At 44.3% G+C, this 20,069-nt stretch overlaps 1 protein-coding gene across 1 annotated transcript in view; it reads right to left on the bottom strand.

The window, feature by feature from the left end:
* Positions 1 to 20,069, bottom strand: part of RASA3 (RAS p21 protein activator 3) — a 123,031-nt gene that overhangs the window by 56,092 nt on the left and 46,870 nt on the right. The window contains exon 3 of the mRNA XM_019742076.3: positions 4,359 to 4,462. Coding sequence (XP_019597635.1) covers positions 4,359 to 4,462 — 104 coding nt within the window. The remainder of the gene's footprint in view (positions 1 to 4,358; positions 4,463 to 20,069) is intronic.

Genomic DNA, 20,069 nt, shown 5'->3' with positions numbered 1-20,069 from the left:
ATGAGGGCTTGAGGATGGTAGACGGTACGTGATGGGTGGTGGAGAGTGATGGTGGATGGCGGTGGATGGTGAATGGTAAGTGATGAGTGGAGGGTGATGGAGGACAGACAATGGATGATGAACGGTGGGTGGTGGATGGTATATAACGGGAGGATAGTGGATTACAGCTCCTGGGAGGAGATGGTGGTGGTGGGTCATGGAGGATGATATATTTTTCTGATATGTAACTCATTCTTCTGCCATCACCCTTCCTCATCTCATACCACCCTTCACCACCACCACCACCCACATTTTCCAGCCCCATCTATGTACCAACCCCCACAATCTACCTGGTGGTGCAAAACCATAAGTAGGAATCATCCTAGACTTCTCCCTCCCCATCGGCCTGCACATTCAATCAATTATTGTCTCTAAAAACAGACAACGAGGCATAATCTAAAATGAGGTCAAGTGCTCAGTAGCACAGACCTGAGAACCTGGCTGCCAAGGTCTGAGCGCCAGCTCTACCACCTCAAAGCCATGTGACTTGTCTGTACCAGTTTCTTCATCTGAAAAATGCCCTTCCTTACATAGTTATGATGATTAAATGAGTCAATATTTGTAAAGCACCTAGAACAATACCTTGCTCATAGTAAATGCCTCACATTTGTTAAATGAGTAAATAAGCGATATGCACGAGATAATTCAATTTACGTCTCTCCTCCTTTCCTACATGAATTCCTGTAGGACAGTTCCAGAATAAACAGGCAGCACTTATCATTCTTCCAGAGTGAGAGTATGAAAGATGGAAGAAATGACAGAATAAAAGTCAACTCATTGACGCACTGAATGACTCATTGAAGCTGGATGGTGGGTTTAACTTCGTAGGATCAAACACTAATCTCGATCTACACTCATTCAAAGCATTTTTAGCAAGCAACGGAGTTCACTTAAGTCTCAACACATGAATGCCTAATAAAACTTCGATAAAGTTTTATTTTTCAACTAAGCCACCCTAGCCAGAATACAACAAGAATCAACATATCCTGCTCCTGTATAAAGGTTCCTTATTGCCCCGCCTGGTTTTTTTTCATAAGACCTAGATTTGTACTGCCTTGGAAGCTTTATTCACCCAAAGTCGATGAGACAGAATAAGAGGCATTGTGATGGCTCAGGGAGATGACTCAGGGGTAGGAAATAAGCCACACGCATGGACTGAAGGAGGACTTCACATGTGGACCAAGATCCTAAAAAAGCAAACGGGGTGAAGGAGAGAAGGAAATGACAGAGCATGAGATCAGAACAGGAGGAAGGGTAGGGGAGGCAGGGAAGAAGTAGCAGAGGGGAGGGGAGGGCAGAGGAGGGGGTTCAAAGGCCCACCACGAAACAACTCAGGAGCAGTGCAACAGAATATGTTTGTGTCACTTTCTCCAGCCCCCATTCCCGCTGTAGATCACAGTGGATCTGATGACTCTGGTGGAAAAGGTGTTACTACTCTCCTTTCCTCTAGTCAGTCCAAATCACTTAGGTTTAGGAATGCTTTCACACTCATACATCCAGTGATTGGTGCCCAAAGTCCCAGGGAAAGCATAAATCTAAAAGCTTGATTAGAATATAAAATGTTGAGACTGGAATTCTATGTAGCCACCTATCACACACCGGGTAGGATAAAAATGAGATTCAGAGTCACAGTGAGATATGGGGTGTTGGGCAGGAAAACCCACCGAAGGGTGTTTGGGGAGGGAGAAGACGTCATGGGATGACCAAAGCAGATGTAAATATACCTTTCTTCTCCCATGTCTCTGCTAACACTGGTTCCCACTTCTCCACAAATATGACAGGAGATGTTTGATTTGTTGGCTCACTACCTGCTAGCTATGCATCTTCAGGCAAGTGTCTTATCCTCAGTGAGCCTCAGTTTCTTCTTCATATAGCAAGTGGAGATAATGTCTACCTCCTGGGATTGATAACAAAGGGTAAATGGCATGCTTTTGTGCCCGTGAAAAGACGCAGCACAGTGCCTGGCATATATAAGATTTCATGTTAGTTTCCTTCTAACTGTAAGAGTCACCCGAGGAACTTGATAAAACTATGGAATTCCAGGTTCAGCCCCAGGAAAATCTGGGTTCACTGGCATGGATGGGAGCCCAGTTACCAGGATTTTAACACACTCCCCAGTAGCAAGGGGAGTGTGCTTGAAGAAAGACAACATGCTGCTCGAGGAAAGATAACATGTGAACTTGTCACTGCAGGACTAGTCAGATTTCAGAAAACTGAGATGCATTAAAAAGGCTTCTAGTGTTAGGAGGGTGTAACAGACCATGCAGGTGGAGGCCTGCACAGGTGCACAAGTGGGGTTCTACATGTACGTGTGAATAAACACGTGAGTGTGTTTATGTTGAGACGGATAGAAAGGTCATTGTGGATGATGACAAGTTCAGCTCAGAGAACAATTTGGTCAGATTACGAAAGGTCTTGTATGCATGCTAGGGAGTACAGACTTCCTTCTCCAGGCCAGATCAGGCAGTATGGCCTCAAACTTGGCAATTTTTTTTTTTTTTCCAATAAGTTAGGCTCTAAAATGGAAACTCCAGGAAAGTTTCTTCAGATAAAACACAGATTGAATTTCTAAAATGTAATAAATGTAATATGTGGAGGTATTTTAAAAAATCGTCCATTCTTTCAACAAATGTTTAGTGACTGCCACCTGAGCCAAAGGCAGATTTTGGGACAGACACGATGGAGTCATATCTGGGCCCTGACCATGTTTTGAGTTCTTTTGTAGGTGCAGTGGGATACCAGAGGTCAGCTTTAAACTGGGAGGAGGTGCTCAGGGCCCCCATGTAGAAAAGACAGCTCTGGTAGCCCTGGAGTGAAGGGAGAGGTGCAAGGAGCAAGCTCTTAGTCCATGAAGGCTACAGTCCAAGCAAACAAAGGCTCGTTGTAGGGTGACGTGGCTGCCACAGGTACTGAGCTCCAGGTCTTGGCAGGTCAGCTGGGAAGGTGAGAAAGGGGCAGGTATGGGGTTCACCCAGCAATGAGGAACTTTTGGTGGTTACTACGCCTTTAGCATGATGCATCTGAGACAATTATGGGGTCCTCCAGGGCAGCTGGACCTGCAGGCTGAGAGCTGAGGAGGCAGCAGAGAAATTGCCAGAGGGCGTGAGGCTGGGAGACTGAGGGAGGCAGGGGACGTGGCCAACTGTTCTGAGTGATGCTGGGAGCCCTCTGTAGCCTGCGTGGAAATAGCCCTACTGGATGCGTGGGTGACCCCCTCGGCAGGCTGGGCAGTGAGTAGGAGCTGGTCAGAATGCCCCAAGTGTGAGCCAGAGGAAAGTCAACGAACAGTGTGAGTGAGTCAAGGGCACTTCAGATGCAAAGTGCTCTACCCAACAGCTAAGCTCTCAAACGTCTCCCATCCCAGGAAAAGCCAAGGCCACAGCACAAATGGTATATGGTGCTTGGAGTCCAGCAATTACAACTGTGCCCACGTTTGGCTTCTCAATTCTATTTCTGGTGCCACACTGAGCATGAATGCGGCCACAGGTGCACTCCTGAACTCAGGAAGGTTCTTTAATATTCCACACCTCTCCTCCACTGTCAGGCTGGGCCACTCTCTCTCTCCAGGAGTCCATCACTGAAATGCTAGTTCCTCTGAGAGCACCCCAATACCTCTGAGAGCACCTCAATGCCTCTGAGAGCAACTCAATACCTGAGAGCCCCAGTGTCCCTAAGAGCACCCCAATACCTCTGAGAATATCCCAATACTGCTGAGAACACACCCAATACTTTTAAGAGCACCCCAATGCCTTTGAGAGCACCCCTAAACATCTGCGAGCCCCAATGCCTCTCAGTGTCCCAATACCTGAGGGCACCCAAATGCCCCTGAGAGCACCTCCAATACCATCCCATTCTCTATGAGGAGTTTGGGAGTCAGGAAAGGGCGCAGCTTGGGGAAAGGGAGAGGAAACTGCCTTTGCACACTGGCCCCGCAGAGGAGCCCTCAGGAGTCGTTTGAGGACAAGTCTGGGGGTTGCTGTACCCTCACCTTGAAGGAAAGTTCCAAAGCCTTTACTGGCATGTCCTGGTCGCTCCTACATGAGCTTGTGCTGTGAAGCTCCTCCACACGCTGCCAGGGCAGGACTCAGGCAGCATTTCCCAGCCATGGCGGATGCCAGAGCCACGCTAGCCGGGCACCTAGGACCATTTCCTGCCACTGCTCAGCACAGCCAGAAAGGCCAGGCTAAAAATGCTATCTCGACTCTGCTGTCTCAGAACAGAGACACCCCTGCCTGGAAGAGATACCCCACTTCTGCCAGAATGAGACCCCAGTCAGAAGAGATGGAGAAAAAGAAGAAAACATCCATTTAAGTACCTACCTATGATGGAATCCCTCCGGAACACGTCTCTATCGAAAATGTAAAATGACAGGTGACGAAAACTCCGAGGAATTTCACAGTAAAAGTCTTCTCCATAGAAGGGGCTAGATAAATAAATAGAATGAGCACCATTAGATTCTGTGAGGTCATAGCCTTGTCTTTAGTCGTCAGTGGTGAGGCATCGAGGTAGGGCCTGCAGACTAAGCACTGACCTCGGGCACGCAAGTGTAATCTCATTTTAAATGTACCACAAACACGCTATTCTGCATTCCACTTGTGAGATGTGAAATTGCAGTTTCTTAACTGGGGTAAAAAATGAACTCAAGAGTAAGTAGGCTATAAAAATCTTCACAGATGTGGCCCCAGCACCAGAGGCATGTCACGTTAAATGAATGAACTGCTGTGCTGCTTTAGGAACAGCTCAGGGAAACCAGAGAGCTTGACACATATCACGGCATTAACAAAATTATGTCAATTGTGGGTGTCCAGGTTTAGCACAAATATTCCAGAAGTGCTAACCGTTTTGAAGGCCCGGTAGCAGGTGGTAAGCCTCACTCAGCGTTCCAGTTTCAGACAGTACTCCCCTTTCTCCAGAAGTCAGGGTGAAATCCCAATTGGGCAGCCACCTGTGCCTCTGGTGGGGGGAGAGGACCCCTTACCCACCCACAGCTCACCCTCCACTCAGACCCCGAGGCTCATTCACCCACAGACAGAACCTCAAAATTAACTGCAAACTCTAATCAAGGGGCAGGAATCCCCGGATTGTTCTGGATGGGGCTGGGGTTAGCAGATGCTAGCTCATGGAAATCATAGTGAATGTACACAGAACACAGCACCCACCCGACCTGCATCCACTGGTTAGGAAATGGAGCACGTTACTTCAGCACACACACCTTGTGACTGCCCTGGAATGTGGCATAATTCCGTTTTTCATGCACATTCATGGCTAAGGTCTAACACAGGAAACATGTAAGAACTAAACAGTATGTTACATTTTGTGAGGAGAAAGAAGAGAATATGCTCCTGACCAAGTATGAAAAGGAAGACAGAAAAGAACTGATACCATGAGCGTCTCCTACTGAAAGTTTATTGGGAGTGACAGACATGAGACTAGGAAAGAAACGTAGGGAGAGAGGGACCAGTTCCCAACTAAGAGAGCTCCAGAAACGTATTTTATCAATTCTGAGATGACCTTTCCTCCCACCCTGTATCTTAACATCTCTGAAATCAGAATGTATCCTCCAATCAATGTCAGAAAGTATTGTTTCATAGATTAATTAGCACTGCTTTTCCTTAGTGATGCATAAAATAATGGTACATCAGGAAACTGGCTGGTCTGACAACTCATGTCAGAGACCCAGAAATCAGCCCATGTGCCAATCCTTCCATCTGGAAAGGCAAAGGACCTAAGACATGCTTGAGAAAGGAACAAAAGGAGAGGGCTCACAGTTCCAGGCTTCAAATTTTACTAGAAAGTAATAGTAATTGAGACAGCATGGTCCTGGCCCAAGGACAGAAAGACCCGCTACCTCACACCATACACAGAAATGAACTCAATCACACACCTGAATGTAAGGGTTAAAACTGTAACACTCTTATAAGGAAATACAGAAATAAATCTCTGTAACCTGGAGTCAGGTAAAGATTTCTTAGATATGACACCAAAAGCACAATTTCTGAAAGAAAAATTATCGATAAGCCAGATTTCATCAAAATTAAAAATATTGAAACTTTTATGTTTTAAAAGACACCATTAAGAAACTTAAAAGGCACACTGGGGAAAATATTTGCAAATCACACATCTGATAAAAATAAAAAACAACTTGTATCCAGAATACATAAAAAACACAGCTCAATAATAAGACAAGGAATTCAATTAAAAATGGACAAAAGATTTGAATGGATATATCATCAAAGAAGACAAATGGCCAACAAGCATATTAAAAAAATGCTCAACATCATTAGCCATCAGGAAAATGCAAATTAATTAACAAGATACAACTTCATACCTACTAGGACGGTGATAATAAAAAAGATGACCGATAACAAGTATTGACAAGGATGTAAAAAAATTGGAACCCTCATACATTGCTGGTGGGAATGTAACATGATGCAGCCACTTTGGAAAACAGTTTGGTGGGGTCTTAAAAAGTTAACTACAGAGTGACCACATTACCCAGCAAGACCCCTCCTAGGTATATACCTGAGGGAAACAAAAACATGTGTCTACACAAAAACTTCTACATCCATGTTCATAGCAGCATTAGTCACAAGAGCCAAAAGGTAGAAACAGCCCACGTGTCCATCACGTGACAAATGGAAAAAGAAAATCTGGTAAATCCATATGACAGATTCCTTTTTTGGTGATAAAAAGGAACAAGCACTGATAGATGCTACGATGAACCTCAAAAGCATGCTAAGTGAAAGAATCCAGATGAAAAAACAAAACACGTTTCATATTCCATTTATATGAAATGTCCAGAAAATACAGATATGTATACAAAGCAGGTCAGTGAATGCAGCGAGGCTGAAGGTGGGGCGGGGGGAGGTGTAACGGCTAAGGGCTCTTTCTTACGTGTTCTAAAATGGATTGTGGTGACAGTGACACAACTCTGTATATTTACTAAACATCATTCAATTGGATGCTTTAAAAAATTCCGACAGCATCAAGAGGGCTCTTTAGAGTCCCTTCTCCCAGCTCCTCCCCTCCTCACAGCTCAGCCTCAGAAAGGGAGCAAAAAGAATTTGTGCATTCTGTTCTGAGCACGGGACCCTGCCTCCTGGGAGCCTGCACTCCACTGAGGTGGCCAGCCTCACCTGCATGCCATCCCAGGCCCTGTTCGGAGGCCCAACATGTAGCAAATACACTGAAACCTTGAATAACACGTTTTAAAATTCAAGTATAAGTGGAACCATGCAGTTCAAACCCATGTTGTTCAAGGTCAACTATTAATATATTTTCAATGTGTGGCTGGGAATCTGTGTATGCGGAGGGCCAACAAGTAGTTGTATCAGGATTTGTGACTGTGCTGGGGGTCAGCACCTCTAACCCCCAAGGTATTTAAGAGCCAACTGTATTCAGCCCTCACAACGCCCTCGCAAGGTGGGGAAACTGAGGCACTGGGCAGTTTAGCTTCATGCATGTTTACAAGAAGGAAATAGTGAGGGTTCTGAATTCCAGTGTAGTCTGCAGAATGCACTCTCCCCCCCCCCCACCCCCACCATGTCCAGGTCCTAATCTCCAGAGCCTGTGCATATGTCACCTCACATGACAAAGGGACTTTGCAGATGGGACTAAGGTAAGGACCTTGAGTTTAAAAGTTACCCTGGATTGTCCAGGTGGGAGCAGTGGAGCACAGGGTCCTCATAAGAGGGCGTCAGAGCCAGAGAAGAACACACGACAGAAGCAGAGGCTACAGTGATATGGGGCCTCGAGACAAGGCCAGAAAACCCCCGACAAGGCCAGGAAACTGATTCTCCCCTGGGGCCTCCAGAAGGAACCAGCCCTGCAGACACCACCTTCAGTGATTTTTGGACTTCTTACCTCTGGGATTGTAGGATAGTAAGTTTGTGTTGTTTTGGCCACTGAATTTGTGACATTTTGTTACAGCAGCCACAGGACAGTCACACACCAGGCCCGATCCATACAGAACTAGCTAGCTTCTCAAGCTAATGGACGAGCACCTTTCTATGGAGTCAGTAGAATGTGTTAAGAAACAGGACACAGGAGCAAGTATAACATGAAGTGAAATGCAGAAATGCATCACAGAAACAGTAGAAATGAAGGTGTTTCATTCTCCTGCGACCCCACATAGCAGCTCACTAGCAAAGAGGAGTGGGGGGCTCTGGGGTACACGTGCTTTCCCTCCAAAGAGCGGAGCACGGACGATGCTCCAATGGGACCTCCAGACCCAGGCAGACGACCCAGGCTGACAATAGCTTCTAGCCAAGGTCACTAGTAGGACGAGAGGGAGAAAGGGGACAGCCATGCCCCCTGGAGCTGCGGAGCCAGGCCCATGAGGTCAGGCACCATCTACCTTTTCCTGCTCAGACCTACACCTTCATGACAAGACAACTTCGTTTGGCTTTAACTGACTTCACAATTTTTTAAATTTGTCCAGCGACTGGGTGAAGTTTACTTAGAAAATCATTTCTTTGTAACAAAAACCAAAACATCAGCGGGAGATGTAAAATACTAAGCACTTCAGATACGTATTCGTCTAAAAACAACAAGGAATATTCTTGTATCTTTCAATGAAAGCAGAATGCCTGCAGACTTCCACCAGGTGTGACGGGTGCCCTAGTTTAATAAATGCTCATTAAAACAATCCCATTTCAGCATGTTGCCTCCATTGGACTTTTTGCTTCGATGAGCCTTCCTGTGACTCATCTACATTTTGAGGCTACGTCTGATGGCAACAGACCCCACAGGAATGTGATGCGTCGGGTTAACCTCCAGTTCCACCACCCACTCCTCGTGTGACATGCTAACTCTCTCAGTTCCCAGTGATTCTCTCTGTGATGAAGAGCCTAAAACATCAGGAAGATCAATGACATAAGCTACAGGAAACCCTCTGACACTCTGGCGGAAAGACACTAGGTCAGTGTGAGTGTGCGTGTACGTGTGTGTATGTGCATATGGGTGAGCTGTGTGTGTACACATGTATGTGTGCATGCGTGTACACAAATATCCAAAGACACAATCAAACATACACATACTCCTAATAGTACACTATTTTTGCTAATGAGGCGCAATGCCTGCCTGCTTCTCCCGAAAGCTAAAATCACAGTCATGCTGGAAAGCTTAATTAAATTGTAAAGCAGGACTGAGCTTCAGAACACACATTCTCCCCTATTTGGGCCCACGAACCCTCCCAGGCAGAGCCCATCACCACGTCACTCTAGAGATGGTTACATGCTCTACGGCATCATTTCCTTTCCCACAGGGAAAACCACCATTCACCTACAGGCCTGAGAAAGGAAACAAGGGGAGATGGCTTTCCAACTGGAGCGGGGAGTAGGGACCACCTGGGACAAGCACAAGACCTGCAGAGCCTCCAGCAGGGAGTCATTAGAACGAGACGGTGGAAGCGGGGCACGCAACTGTTTTCACAGAATCAACTGCTTCTGTGTTTTCAACGAGACTTCAGGTGCTGAGACACAGCCTGTAATAATTATGAAGTGCTACTACCAGAGATTCAAATATTCCTTCTAGAAGGAGGTCAGTGTGGTCGGCAGCGTGAGAGAAGAGTGGGAAGCTGGGAACTGAGGTCAGGGGTTGGGTGCGGCCTAGACTGGGAAATGGGCTGAGGAGAAATGGTCAGGCCTTCGAAATATTGAGAAGGCAGAGCAGACAGTTTACCCACAGCAGTGACGTGTCTGCAGGTACGTGGGCCCAATGCAGGCTGACCAACAGATAGGTGGTGAGAGCAGAGAGGTGCTTCAATCACCTGTCTCCTCAGGTCAGCAGCTAAGAGCGACAGCAGGCCAGGTGTGAAGGTGTAAGGGGAGAGAGATGTGAACCACCATGGAGGAGAAAGCAAGAGCAGCGGAACAGCAAGTTTGGGTGGGACTGCCTTGCTGAGGGCCCACCAGAGCCCTTACCAAGGGCGGGTTTCTCTCCAGACACAGTGCTATGAAGTGGTCTGGATGCAGAGTGTTTTATCCAGGATGGGGAGGAAAATCAACAGTGTCCCCTTGGGGACCTGAGATGGAAGTTGGTGGTCCTGGCAAGGCCGGACGCACTAATCCAGAGGGATTCAAGGAGGCAGAGTGACTGAGACACAGAAGAACCAGAACATAGTGAGATGAGAAAACAGTCAGGAAAGCAACCAAAAAGCGCAAGTCGTTCTAGTAACCAAGAAGCTGCATTACAGCAAAGCAGAGTGGCCTCAACACAGAAGCATAAGGACGATTTTCACCTTTAGACTTGCCATTAGAAATACCTAAGAGGTTTTGCTTGTTTTACTAATCAGCTCACGTCTAGAACAGGATGGGGGAACCCTGACGTCCTGAGGTTCAGAGAATGGAGAGAAAGCTGTGTGTGACCACAGCTACTCCTACGTCGTGTCTTGGGAGACAGGCCCTGAAGCCACTGTCACACAAAAATCAGAACTTCTTCCCAAGGCCTCACAGAGAAGTTACTTGCTTGCACTTTTTTGTTTTTCTAGTGGAAAATATTTCTAGGAAATGCCACAGAAATGGGCAGCCGCAGTCAAGCGCTGACTCTGCTCCTCCTTCACCAATACCCCCATCCCCACAGCCTAGGGCCCCATCTCATTTTGTGAGATTACTACATGGAATTATTTTCACCCCTAAGATTCAGAAGACAATACAGTCATCCAGGCTCAGGGAAGCGACAAGGCACACACAGAGGGTGTGACGGCAGTCTAGACGAAGCATGGGAACCAACCGCAAAGGTCTTGGGGCCATTTATCACGGAGGCTCTGTCTGCAGGGATATCTCCCTATCAACTATGCCTAATCCTTCCCTCCCCCATATTTAGCATATAATCATATATCCCAGGAAGACATTATTTTTCACAGTTGATTCATAATTAGACTTATGTGTAAATATTTAGAATTTCCCCGCTTTTTTACTCCTTTATGATCTGAATTTTGTTTGTTTTTCAAGTGGACACATTCATGGAAAAGAATGCTTCCTTTCATTTTAACTAAAAATAAGAATTTGCTTTTTCTTTTGAAGGATGACAAAAATCCTCAACAAAATATTAGCAAATTGAATTCAGCAATACATCAAAAAGATCATACACCATCATTAAGTGGGATTTATTCCTGGGATGCAAGGTTGGTTCAATATCTGCAAATCAATGAACGTGAACACACCTCATAAACAAAATGAAAGATAAAATATCATATGATCATATCAGTAGATGCAGAAAAAACATATGACAAAATCCAGCATCCATTTCTGATAAAAACTCTCAGCACAGTGGGAATAGAGGGACCATATCTCAACATAATAAAGGCCATATATGACAAACCTACAGCTAACATCCTATTCAATGGGGAAGCATTCTCCTTAAGATCAGGAACAAGGCAAGGATGTTCGCTTTCAACACTTTTATTCAACATAGTATTGGAAGTCCTAGCCACAGCAATCAGACAAGAAAAAGAAATAAAAGGCATCCAAATTGAAAAGGAAGAAGTAAAACTATTGCAGATGACATGATACGCTATATAGAGAACCCCAAAGATTCCACCAGAAAACTATTAGAACTGATAAATGAATTCAGTTAAGTATCAGGATACAAAATTAGTGTTTAGAAATCAGTTGCATTTTTATACACCAATAACAAACTAGCAGAAAGGGAAATTAAGAAAACAACCCCATTTACAATTGCATCAAAAAAAAAAAAGAAAAAATACCTAGGAATAAATTCAACCAAGGAGGTAAAAGACCTGTACTTGGAAAATTATAAGACATTGAAGAAAGAAATTGAAAAAGATACAAATAAATGGAAGTATATACCAAGCTCATACAGGAAGAATTAACATAGTTATAATGCCCATACCACCCAAAGCAATCTATACATTCAATGCAATTCCTATTAAAACACCAATGACATTTTTCACAGAACTAGAACAAACAATCCTAAAATTTATATGGAACCATGAAAGACCCCAAATAGCCATGACAATCTTGAGAAAGAAGAACAAGGTTTGATTACCTGATATCAAACTATACTACAAGTCCACAGTAATCAAAAGAGCACGGTACTGGCATAAAAACAGACACATAGATCAATGGAACAGAATAGAGAGCCCAGAAATAAATCCATGCCTATATGGTCATTTAATCTATGACAAAGGACACAACAATATACAATGGAATAAAGACAGTCTATTCAATAAATGGTGCTGGGAAAACTGGACAGATACATGCCAAATAATGAAACTAGACCACCTTCTTACACCATACACAAGAGTAAATGCAAAATGGATTAAAGACTTAAATGTAAGACCCGAAACCATAAAATTCCTAGAAGAAAACATAGGCAATAAACTCTCTGATATTGCCTGATATATTGCCTGATTTATTTCTGATATATCTCCTCGGGTAAGGGAAACAGAAGAAAAATAAGCAAATGGGCCTACATCAAATTAAAAGGTTTTTGCTCAACTAAGGAAACCATTCACAAAATGAAAAGACAGCCTACTGAATGGGAGAAGATATTTGCCAATAATACATCTGATAAGCGTTTAATATCCAAAATTTATAAAGAACTCATACAACTCAACACCAAAAAAAATCCAATTAAAAAATGGGCAGAGGACCTCAACAGACAGATATTTCTCCAGACGACATACAGACAGTCAACTGACTTATGAAAAGATGCTCAACATCACTAATCATCAGAGAAATGCAAATTAAAACCACAATGAGACACCACCTCTCACTTGCCAGAATGGCTATCATCAATAAATCAAAAAACTAGTGTTGGCGAGGATGGGGAGAAATGGAAACCCTCAAGCACTGTTGGTGGGACTGTAGATTGGTGCAGTCACTATGGAAAACAGTTTGGAGGTTCTTCAAAAAATTAAAAATAGAACTACCTTATGATCTAGCAATTATACTTCTAGGTATTTATCCGAAAAAATCCAAAACACGAATTTGAAAAGATATATGAAAAAAAAGAAAGAAAGAAAGAAAGAAAAAGAAAAGAAAAGATATATGGACCCCTATATTCACTGCAGCATTATTTACAATAGCCAAGATATGGAAGCAACTGAAATGCCCAGCAATAAACAACTGGATGAAAAAGATGTGGCACATATCTACAATGGAACATTACTCAACCTAAAAAAATGAAATCTTATCATTTGTGACAACATGGATGGGCCTAGAGGGTATTCTGCTAAATGAAATAAGTCAGACAGAGAGAGACAAATATCACATGATCTCATTTATATGTGGACTCTAAAGAACAAACTAAATAAAACAACAAAACAGAAACAGATTCATGGATACAGAGAAAAAACTGATGGTTACCAGATGGAAGAGGAGTTGTGGGGGCTGGATGAAAAAGATGAAGGGATTAAGAAATACAAATTGGTAGTTACAAAATACTCATGGGGATGAAAAGTACAGCATAGGGAATACTCAATAATATTGTAGTAACTATGTATAGTGCCAGGTGAATACTAGACTTATCAGGGACATCAATTCATAAATTATATAAATGCTTAACCACTATGCTATATACATGAAACTAATATAAATAATATTGAATGTCAACTATAATTAAAAAATAAAAAAGAATGATAATTTATTGAGGATTTTACATTGCAAAATCAAAACTGGATCCACCAGGATGACTAGAAGAATCAAAAAGATATAACAAGTGTTGGTGAGGACGTGGAGAAATTTGTACCCTCAGGCACTGCTTAGAGGGATGTAAAATGGTGTGTTCGCTTTGTAAAATAGTGGCAGTTCCTCAAAATGGCAAACATTGAGTAACCATATGACCCAACAACCCCAATCCTAGGTATATACCCTGGAGAAATGAAAATACATATTCACACAAAATCTTGTACATACAAGTTAATAGCATTACTCACAATAGACAGTAAGTGGAAACAACCCAAATGTCCATCAACAGATGAATAGATAAACAAAATGTGGTCTGTCTATCCATACAATGGAATATTATCAGTCACAGACAGGGATAAAGCACTGATACATGCTGCAACATGGATGAACCTTGAAAACATTATGTTAAGTGAAAAAAGTCAGACATAAAAGGCCAAATAGTGTATGATTCCATTTACATGAAATGCTCAGAATAGGCAAATCTGTAGAGACAGAAAGTAAATTAGTGCTTGCCAGGTGCTGGGTAGCAGGGTGTTGGTGGGAAATGGGGACAGTTAAAGGGAATGGGTTTCTTTTTAAGGAGATGGAAATGTTCTAAAATTGATTGTGGTGATGGCTGCACAACTCTAAATATACTGAAAACCATAGAAGTGTACATTTTAAATGGGTAAATTATACGGTATGTGAATTATATCTCAATAAAGCTTTTTTTTTTTTAAAAGAGAATTTTAAAAATGCATAAAGATGTCAGAAAGCAAAAAAGACAAAATTCACATTCTAGGGTTTATCTTCCTAGAGTTTTTTTCCTCTAAAGGTATATGGACAGAGAATAGAAATGGATACAGATAGAGACATATTTTAAAAATAAAAATGAGGGGCGGCCAGTTAGCTCAGTTGGGTGGAGTACGATGCTCGTAACACCAACGTTGCCGGTTCGATTCCCACATGGGCCACTGTGAGCTGCACCCTCCACAACTAGATTGAAACAACTACTTGACTTGGAGCTGATGAGTCCTGGAAAAACACACTTAAAATAAATAAAAGTTTTTAAAAATAAAAAATAAATAAAAATGGGATTACATTATATATCCGGATATATAGTCAGCTTTTTCCTTTAACATCATCCATGGATTATTTTCCAAATAAATTTAAAAAATAGTGGCCGCACAGCACCCGAGGTCTGAATGACCATAACGGCTCAATTCTCCCCCCATCCTACATTGACTGACAGCTGGTCCGCTCCAACCTTCCCAGTTAGGAGGAGCATGGAGGACAAGCCCCTAGGGTAGGCGGTCTCTGCACAGCTGTCTCATTGTTCCCTTAGAATAAATTCTACTTGGTGGGAGGGTATTCACTATCCTAAGGCTCTGATCCCTCCAAAAAGGGGGGGGGGGCAATGTATCCCACACCCTCACCAACGATGAGTCTTACCAATATTTACAAACTTTGCTAAACTGATGGCAAAAAAAAATCTACTGCTTTTATTTGAAAAGTTTAAATTATTGGTGAGGTTGAATATCATATGTGTATGAGTATATTCTGTTTCATTTTCTATTAAATCGCCTTTGGCCCATTTTCGATGAAATGCCCATCTTTTCAGATTATTTTCATGTGGAGAATTTTAATCCACTGAGAACTTGTAAATTTATGTTGCAAATTAAAAGACAACTAACGCACACCATATATCTTTTTTAACTAGAAACACCAAGTTTGTTAACAATATCTGTCATCGACGGGCATGTGCTCCTGCTATTTCAGCCCCAATCATGACATCTCTCAGGACGTCTCAGCCCTCCCAGCTTCAAGGAGAACCCACATGGGGGTTTAAGTAAGTGGGGCCAGCCACACAGTCAATCGTCTTCCCTCCTGCTAGCCCTGCAGACAGAGGACAGAGGTGGGACAAAAGCCCCCCAACCCCAGGCATCAATCACCCCAACTACCAATGTGGTCATCTGGCTGACCTGACGCCCCTTCCGGTGAAAAGAAAAGTTTTCACTTGTCTGTTCATGGGCAGCAGAATTGGAAGTATATTTCCAAAAGTAAAAGGAAACTGTCAGATGATTGGGAGCAGGATGAGTTCTCCCACCCCCACCCTTCTCCATGTGCCTGGCAAGACAATATCTTCTTTCTGGTGGATTCAAAAGGGCTACACAGTCCAGAGCTTCCCTTCCTATTAGAGGCTTAACCTGGGGTATCTCTCCCCACAGGCGCGGCTTTGTCCCCAGCCCAAGGTCAGCAGCAGTCAGATGTGTGATTAATGTCCCTACACAGTTGGCCCCCACTTGCAGCCTTAGGGCTCCAGAACCCTCTTTCCAAATAAAGAAAAAACTGCCACCCAAAGGACTTGGCTTGCCTTAAATACCACTATTTGACAGAAGGAAATTAATGCATGCAGTGGCATCCGCCTCTGAGGCTGGCCAGAGTGACAACCTCTTTTCCCTCAGTAATTACTGGGAGAAGCACAAATGAAGTTTCACAGAATCAAGTGAACTCTATCCTAAGGGGAAAAAAATTAAAAATCTCCTGCAGAAAACCGAGTTGATCTTTCAGGAGTGCTCTGACAAGGGGAAACCATCTGCATTCCTCATCCTCCCAGAGCCCAGATGTGCAGTTGCGTAGTTCAGACAGGGCCCCACTTGGGACCCGAGGAGAAACCTCTGACTTCTCTATGAGTCATTTCCCAGCATCTGCGAGAGGCTGGCATGCCCCATCCCACACCAAGGCTGCTTGCTGCTGCGACAACGATGTTTGCTCATGAGAAAACAGCCGTGAGCCTGGTTTTCCCCCGTTTTGTGCTATTTCGCAAATGTCTGCATCCATTTCCCAACATCTAGGCTCAAGGGAGGAGAGGTGGGGGAGCGGCCAAGCTGCTTCACATTTGGGGTATGTAGAAAGGCTATATGCTGAAGCATAGGGACCCCACACTAATTCTCTTTGTGATAGGTCTATTCTTAAGATGGTCTTTGTGCCTCAAAGTCTGAACTATTGATACACCACAGAAAAGGCCATAGGCGAGGGCCGAGTGTCCAGGAGCAGTGGATCTGTGGCTCTCAGAGGAAACCCAGGCCTCACTTCCTAGCCCAGTGTGAACTGGAAGCCAAGCAGCCAGGGCCAGTTTTCCAAAAAGGGCACCGATCTCCGATCAGCTCAGTGCTCAGCTAATAAAACATGCATGTGGTTAAGTCATTAACTATCAGCTGGATTAAAATGTCATCAAACCAAATGCTATATTCAAAGGTCCACAGCAGAAGAACTGGGAATGGAAAGGAAGTCGTGTGCCTTGTACCCTCACAGGGACTGTTGGTGCTTGAAGGGTCTGAGTCCCCCACATCTGCAGCAGGCGGTGCTGCCTCTGGCACTGGGAAGACCTGTCAATCAATCCATCGATCAGGCCAGAAAGGAGCCTCCCGCTGACAATGACCCTACAGGCACTCAGAGGCAGGAGGAAAACCTTTTTGATTGCTTCTTAGTCCATCTCTCACTTCCTTTAAGTGATAATTTTAAAACCCCCCAAGCAGCATGGCCCCTTGGCATCTGTGAGCTTTCATTATAAAAGGTTTTGTTTTTTCCCTGAGGTCCCCAGAAAGATACTGCATCTTAGTGGGAGGCAAAATGCTTGGTCTCTCCTACAGAACTCTAACCTTCACTGTATGTCCCTGCCCGAACTATTCACAGCAGCCTCCACAGGGAGGGGGCAACTCCCAGGAGAAAGCCACTCTGTCACAGCAAAGGACAAGATGAAAAAAACGTATGATGTGTCACACAACATCTTGCTAACCTGAAATGGGGGTTGGCGGATGTAGCTGACCCTCCCCTGGGAAGGAGAAAATCTGAGGTCCGATCACAGTTTTGTTCCAAATGCTGGGGTAGAAATGTCCTGTCTGGACCAGCCAGTGGGCTTTTGTCACCTGGGCCAATCACAGCCTGCACTTCAAGGACTCAGCACAAGCACTGGGCCCACAGGACCTGGCCATGAAGCACTGAAGGGACCACAGTCGCTGCTGCCAGATCACAGCGACACTGAGGGTACCTGGGGGGCCTGGTCTTGAAGGCAAGGCCACAGAATCAGGGTCAGCATTGGGTAGGCATAGGACTAGGGCTGGGAAATGCATTCAGGGAGCTGCTTACGCTATTCCCACAATGCTTGGACCCAAACTGGATGTCTGTGCATCAGAATCAGAGACCACTGGCTGCCCTTTCGGTGGGCAACCTGCAGCTTGTTTTCTAGCCTGACCCAGCTCTGAGGTCAGCCACGTGGCTCAGGCAAGTTACCTGAGTCTCTGATAGGGACTCAGTTTCCCCGTCTGCTAAACCCCTACTCACAGGGTTACGGTGGGTTATGATGCATGGCTCAAACCACTGCACGTAGCTCCCAAAATGTCAGATCCTATTATCTACAGCAGCCGCCTTCCTCTCACCCTGCATGTCCCCCAAATAGAAATCACACGTTCTTACCAACAAATTACAATCAGACCCATCTTTATTGAGGCCTGGCTACGCATTCTAAAGTAACTGAGACAATGATTCTTAGGAGAAGCCAGAGTCACACACCAGCCAGCTGTGAACAACAGAAATGTTTCAAACTCCAAAACCTTCAGAGAGGTCTTGGGCCTGGGGCGACCCTCCCTCCATGTGCAGTAGGCAAGCCAGCCCTCGCCATCCGCTGAGCTTTCCCGTGAAGCTCTGAGATTCCTCACACTCTGACACAAGGCGGGCTCCTGTGCTTTAGGAGAAACTGAGGGAGACATTGAAGCTGGATGTCAGGAAGAGGATGCTTGGAACACTGCAGCCCCACCCTGGACCCAGAGAAGCCCCTCAAGGCGGTCATAAACCCAGGGGACCCACTGGCCACCCCACAGCGAGCTTGGAGCTCCCAGGGCCCACCCCTCTACATGTCAACGTGAGGAGTCCCCAAGGCCACAGCAACTGAGACTACCAGGACCTTGATGTTTGTGGCCGTCACTCACCCATCAAGTTGTGGAGAAAGTCCCTCCCCACTTAGAATACGAAAATCTACACCACTGCTAGACATGGAAATAACACAGACGGCTCCTTCGGCATAGAATCACCCCGGATGCAAATACCCCTTCACCGGAGACTGGGAGTAAAGAGACAGAAGAGAGAGGATGACGTGGTGGTAAAGAGACGCTCTTACCAACCTCACCCAGCTCTGCCCCTCACTCCTACACTAAAACAAGGCTCCAAGTCTAGGCCATTTTGGTCCAGTGTGAAACACCGTAACTCCATGTAAGAGCGACGCTAATCAGCCCTCTGTCAGAAACCAACATAAAGGATAAAAATAAGTGCTGTTACAGAAAATACATAAGGTCTTCAGAAAATCTGATTTACATACAGCTACCCAAAAAATCCTTTTCACAAGACTCATCCATAGAAACAGCAGTCACAAATAAGATTATGATGACCAACAAGTAGGCCTTTCCGTGAAAACCCACCAAGGACCAGGTCTGTTGTTAGTAAATGGGAATCCTGATTCTCCTAGTCATGCAAATACACTTAGAGGGACCTGTCTCCCTGTGTGGACCACCCCAGGACTATGGGGGAACAGGTCCCCACCTGGAGTACTCTAGCACTATGGAAGGATGGATCTCACCATCTGAGCTAGAGGCCTGCATTTATGTCAAAAAGACTTGGTTTCCCCTAATTTTTAACTTGAGAAATGAGAGAGAAGAGTAAATGTTAGGAGAGAAAATGTTACCTGTATAATAATCTCTTAATTTCAAAGTCAGTGTTTTCTAGTTAACAACTTGGTTTTTGTTAAAAACGTCTCAGAAAAAAAAGTCTGTCTCCCCACACCACAGACTTCTTCCTATCCTTTCAGATCTAGGCCCAAAGAGTTCACCCCTCTTTAAAAGGGTGGAGTTGTTGAGGTCTTTCTTGGTTTGGTCGTATCTACCACACAACAGTACCACTTTCTGAGGAATTGGCATCTTTCAGTATTGCCAGGAAGACACTCTCATGTCATTGACCCGTATGCTCCTTCTAAATCAGAAGTGTGCACCCATCTGCTTGGAAACAGTCTTTCTTTTGGGTAAGTTCTCAGTAATAATGACAGGAGTTGAGATTCTGTAATTCCTCCCATGTCAAAAAAACGAGCCGATGAGTTAGCTCCTCCTCCCTTTGCTCTGGAAAGCAGTTATTTTACTGTCTGGTTTCTAATTTTACGTAAAAAAAAAAAAAATTTGCATACAAACAAAAGAACAAAAATATTCCCACATAATCCCACTATCCTGAGAAACTAACCACACTGACATTTATGTTCATATATTCCAGATCATTTTTGGAACAATCTCAAATTTTTAAACAAAAGAAATCGTATTATGAACACAGCTTTGTAACTTGCCGTTATCACTTAGCAGA

This window comes from Rhinolophus sinicus, chromosome 16 (genome assembly GCF_057876585.1).
Source record: "Rhinolophus sinicus isolate RSI-liver-muscle chromosome 16, RSI-T2T, whole genome shotgun sequence".
In the NCBI taxonomy this organism is placed as follows: domain Eukaryota; kingdom Metazoa; phylum Chordata; class Mammalia; order Chiroptera; family Rhinolophidae; genus Rhinolophus; species Rhinolophus sinicus.
This window is presented reverse-complemented; position numbering and strand designations above follow the sequence as displayed.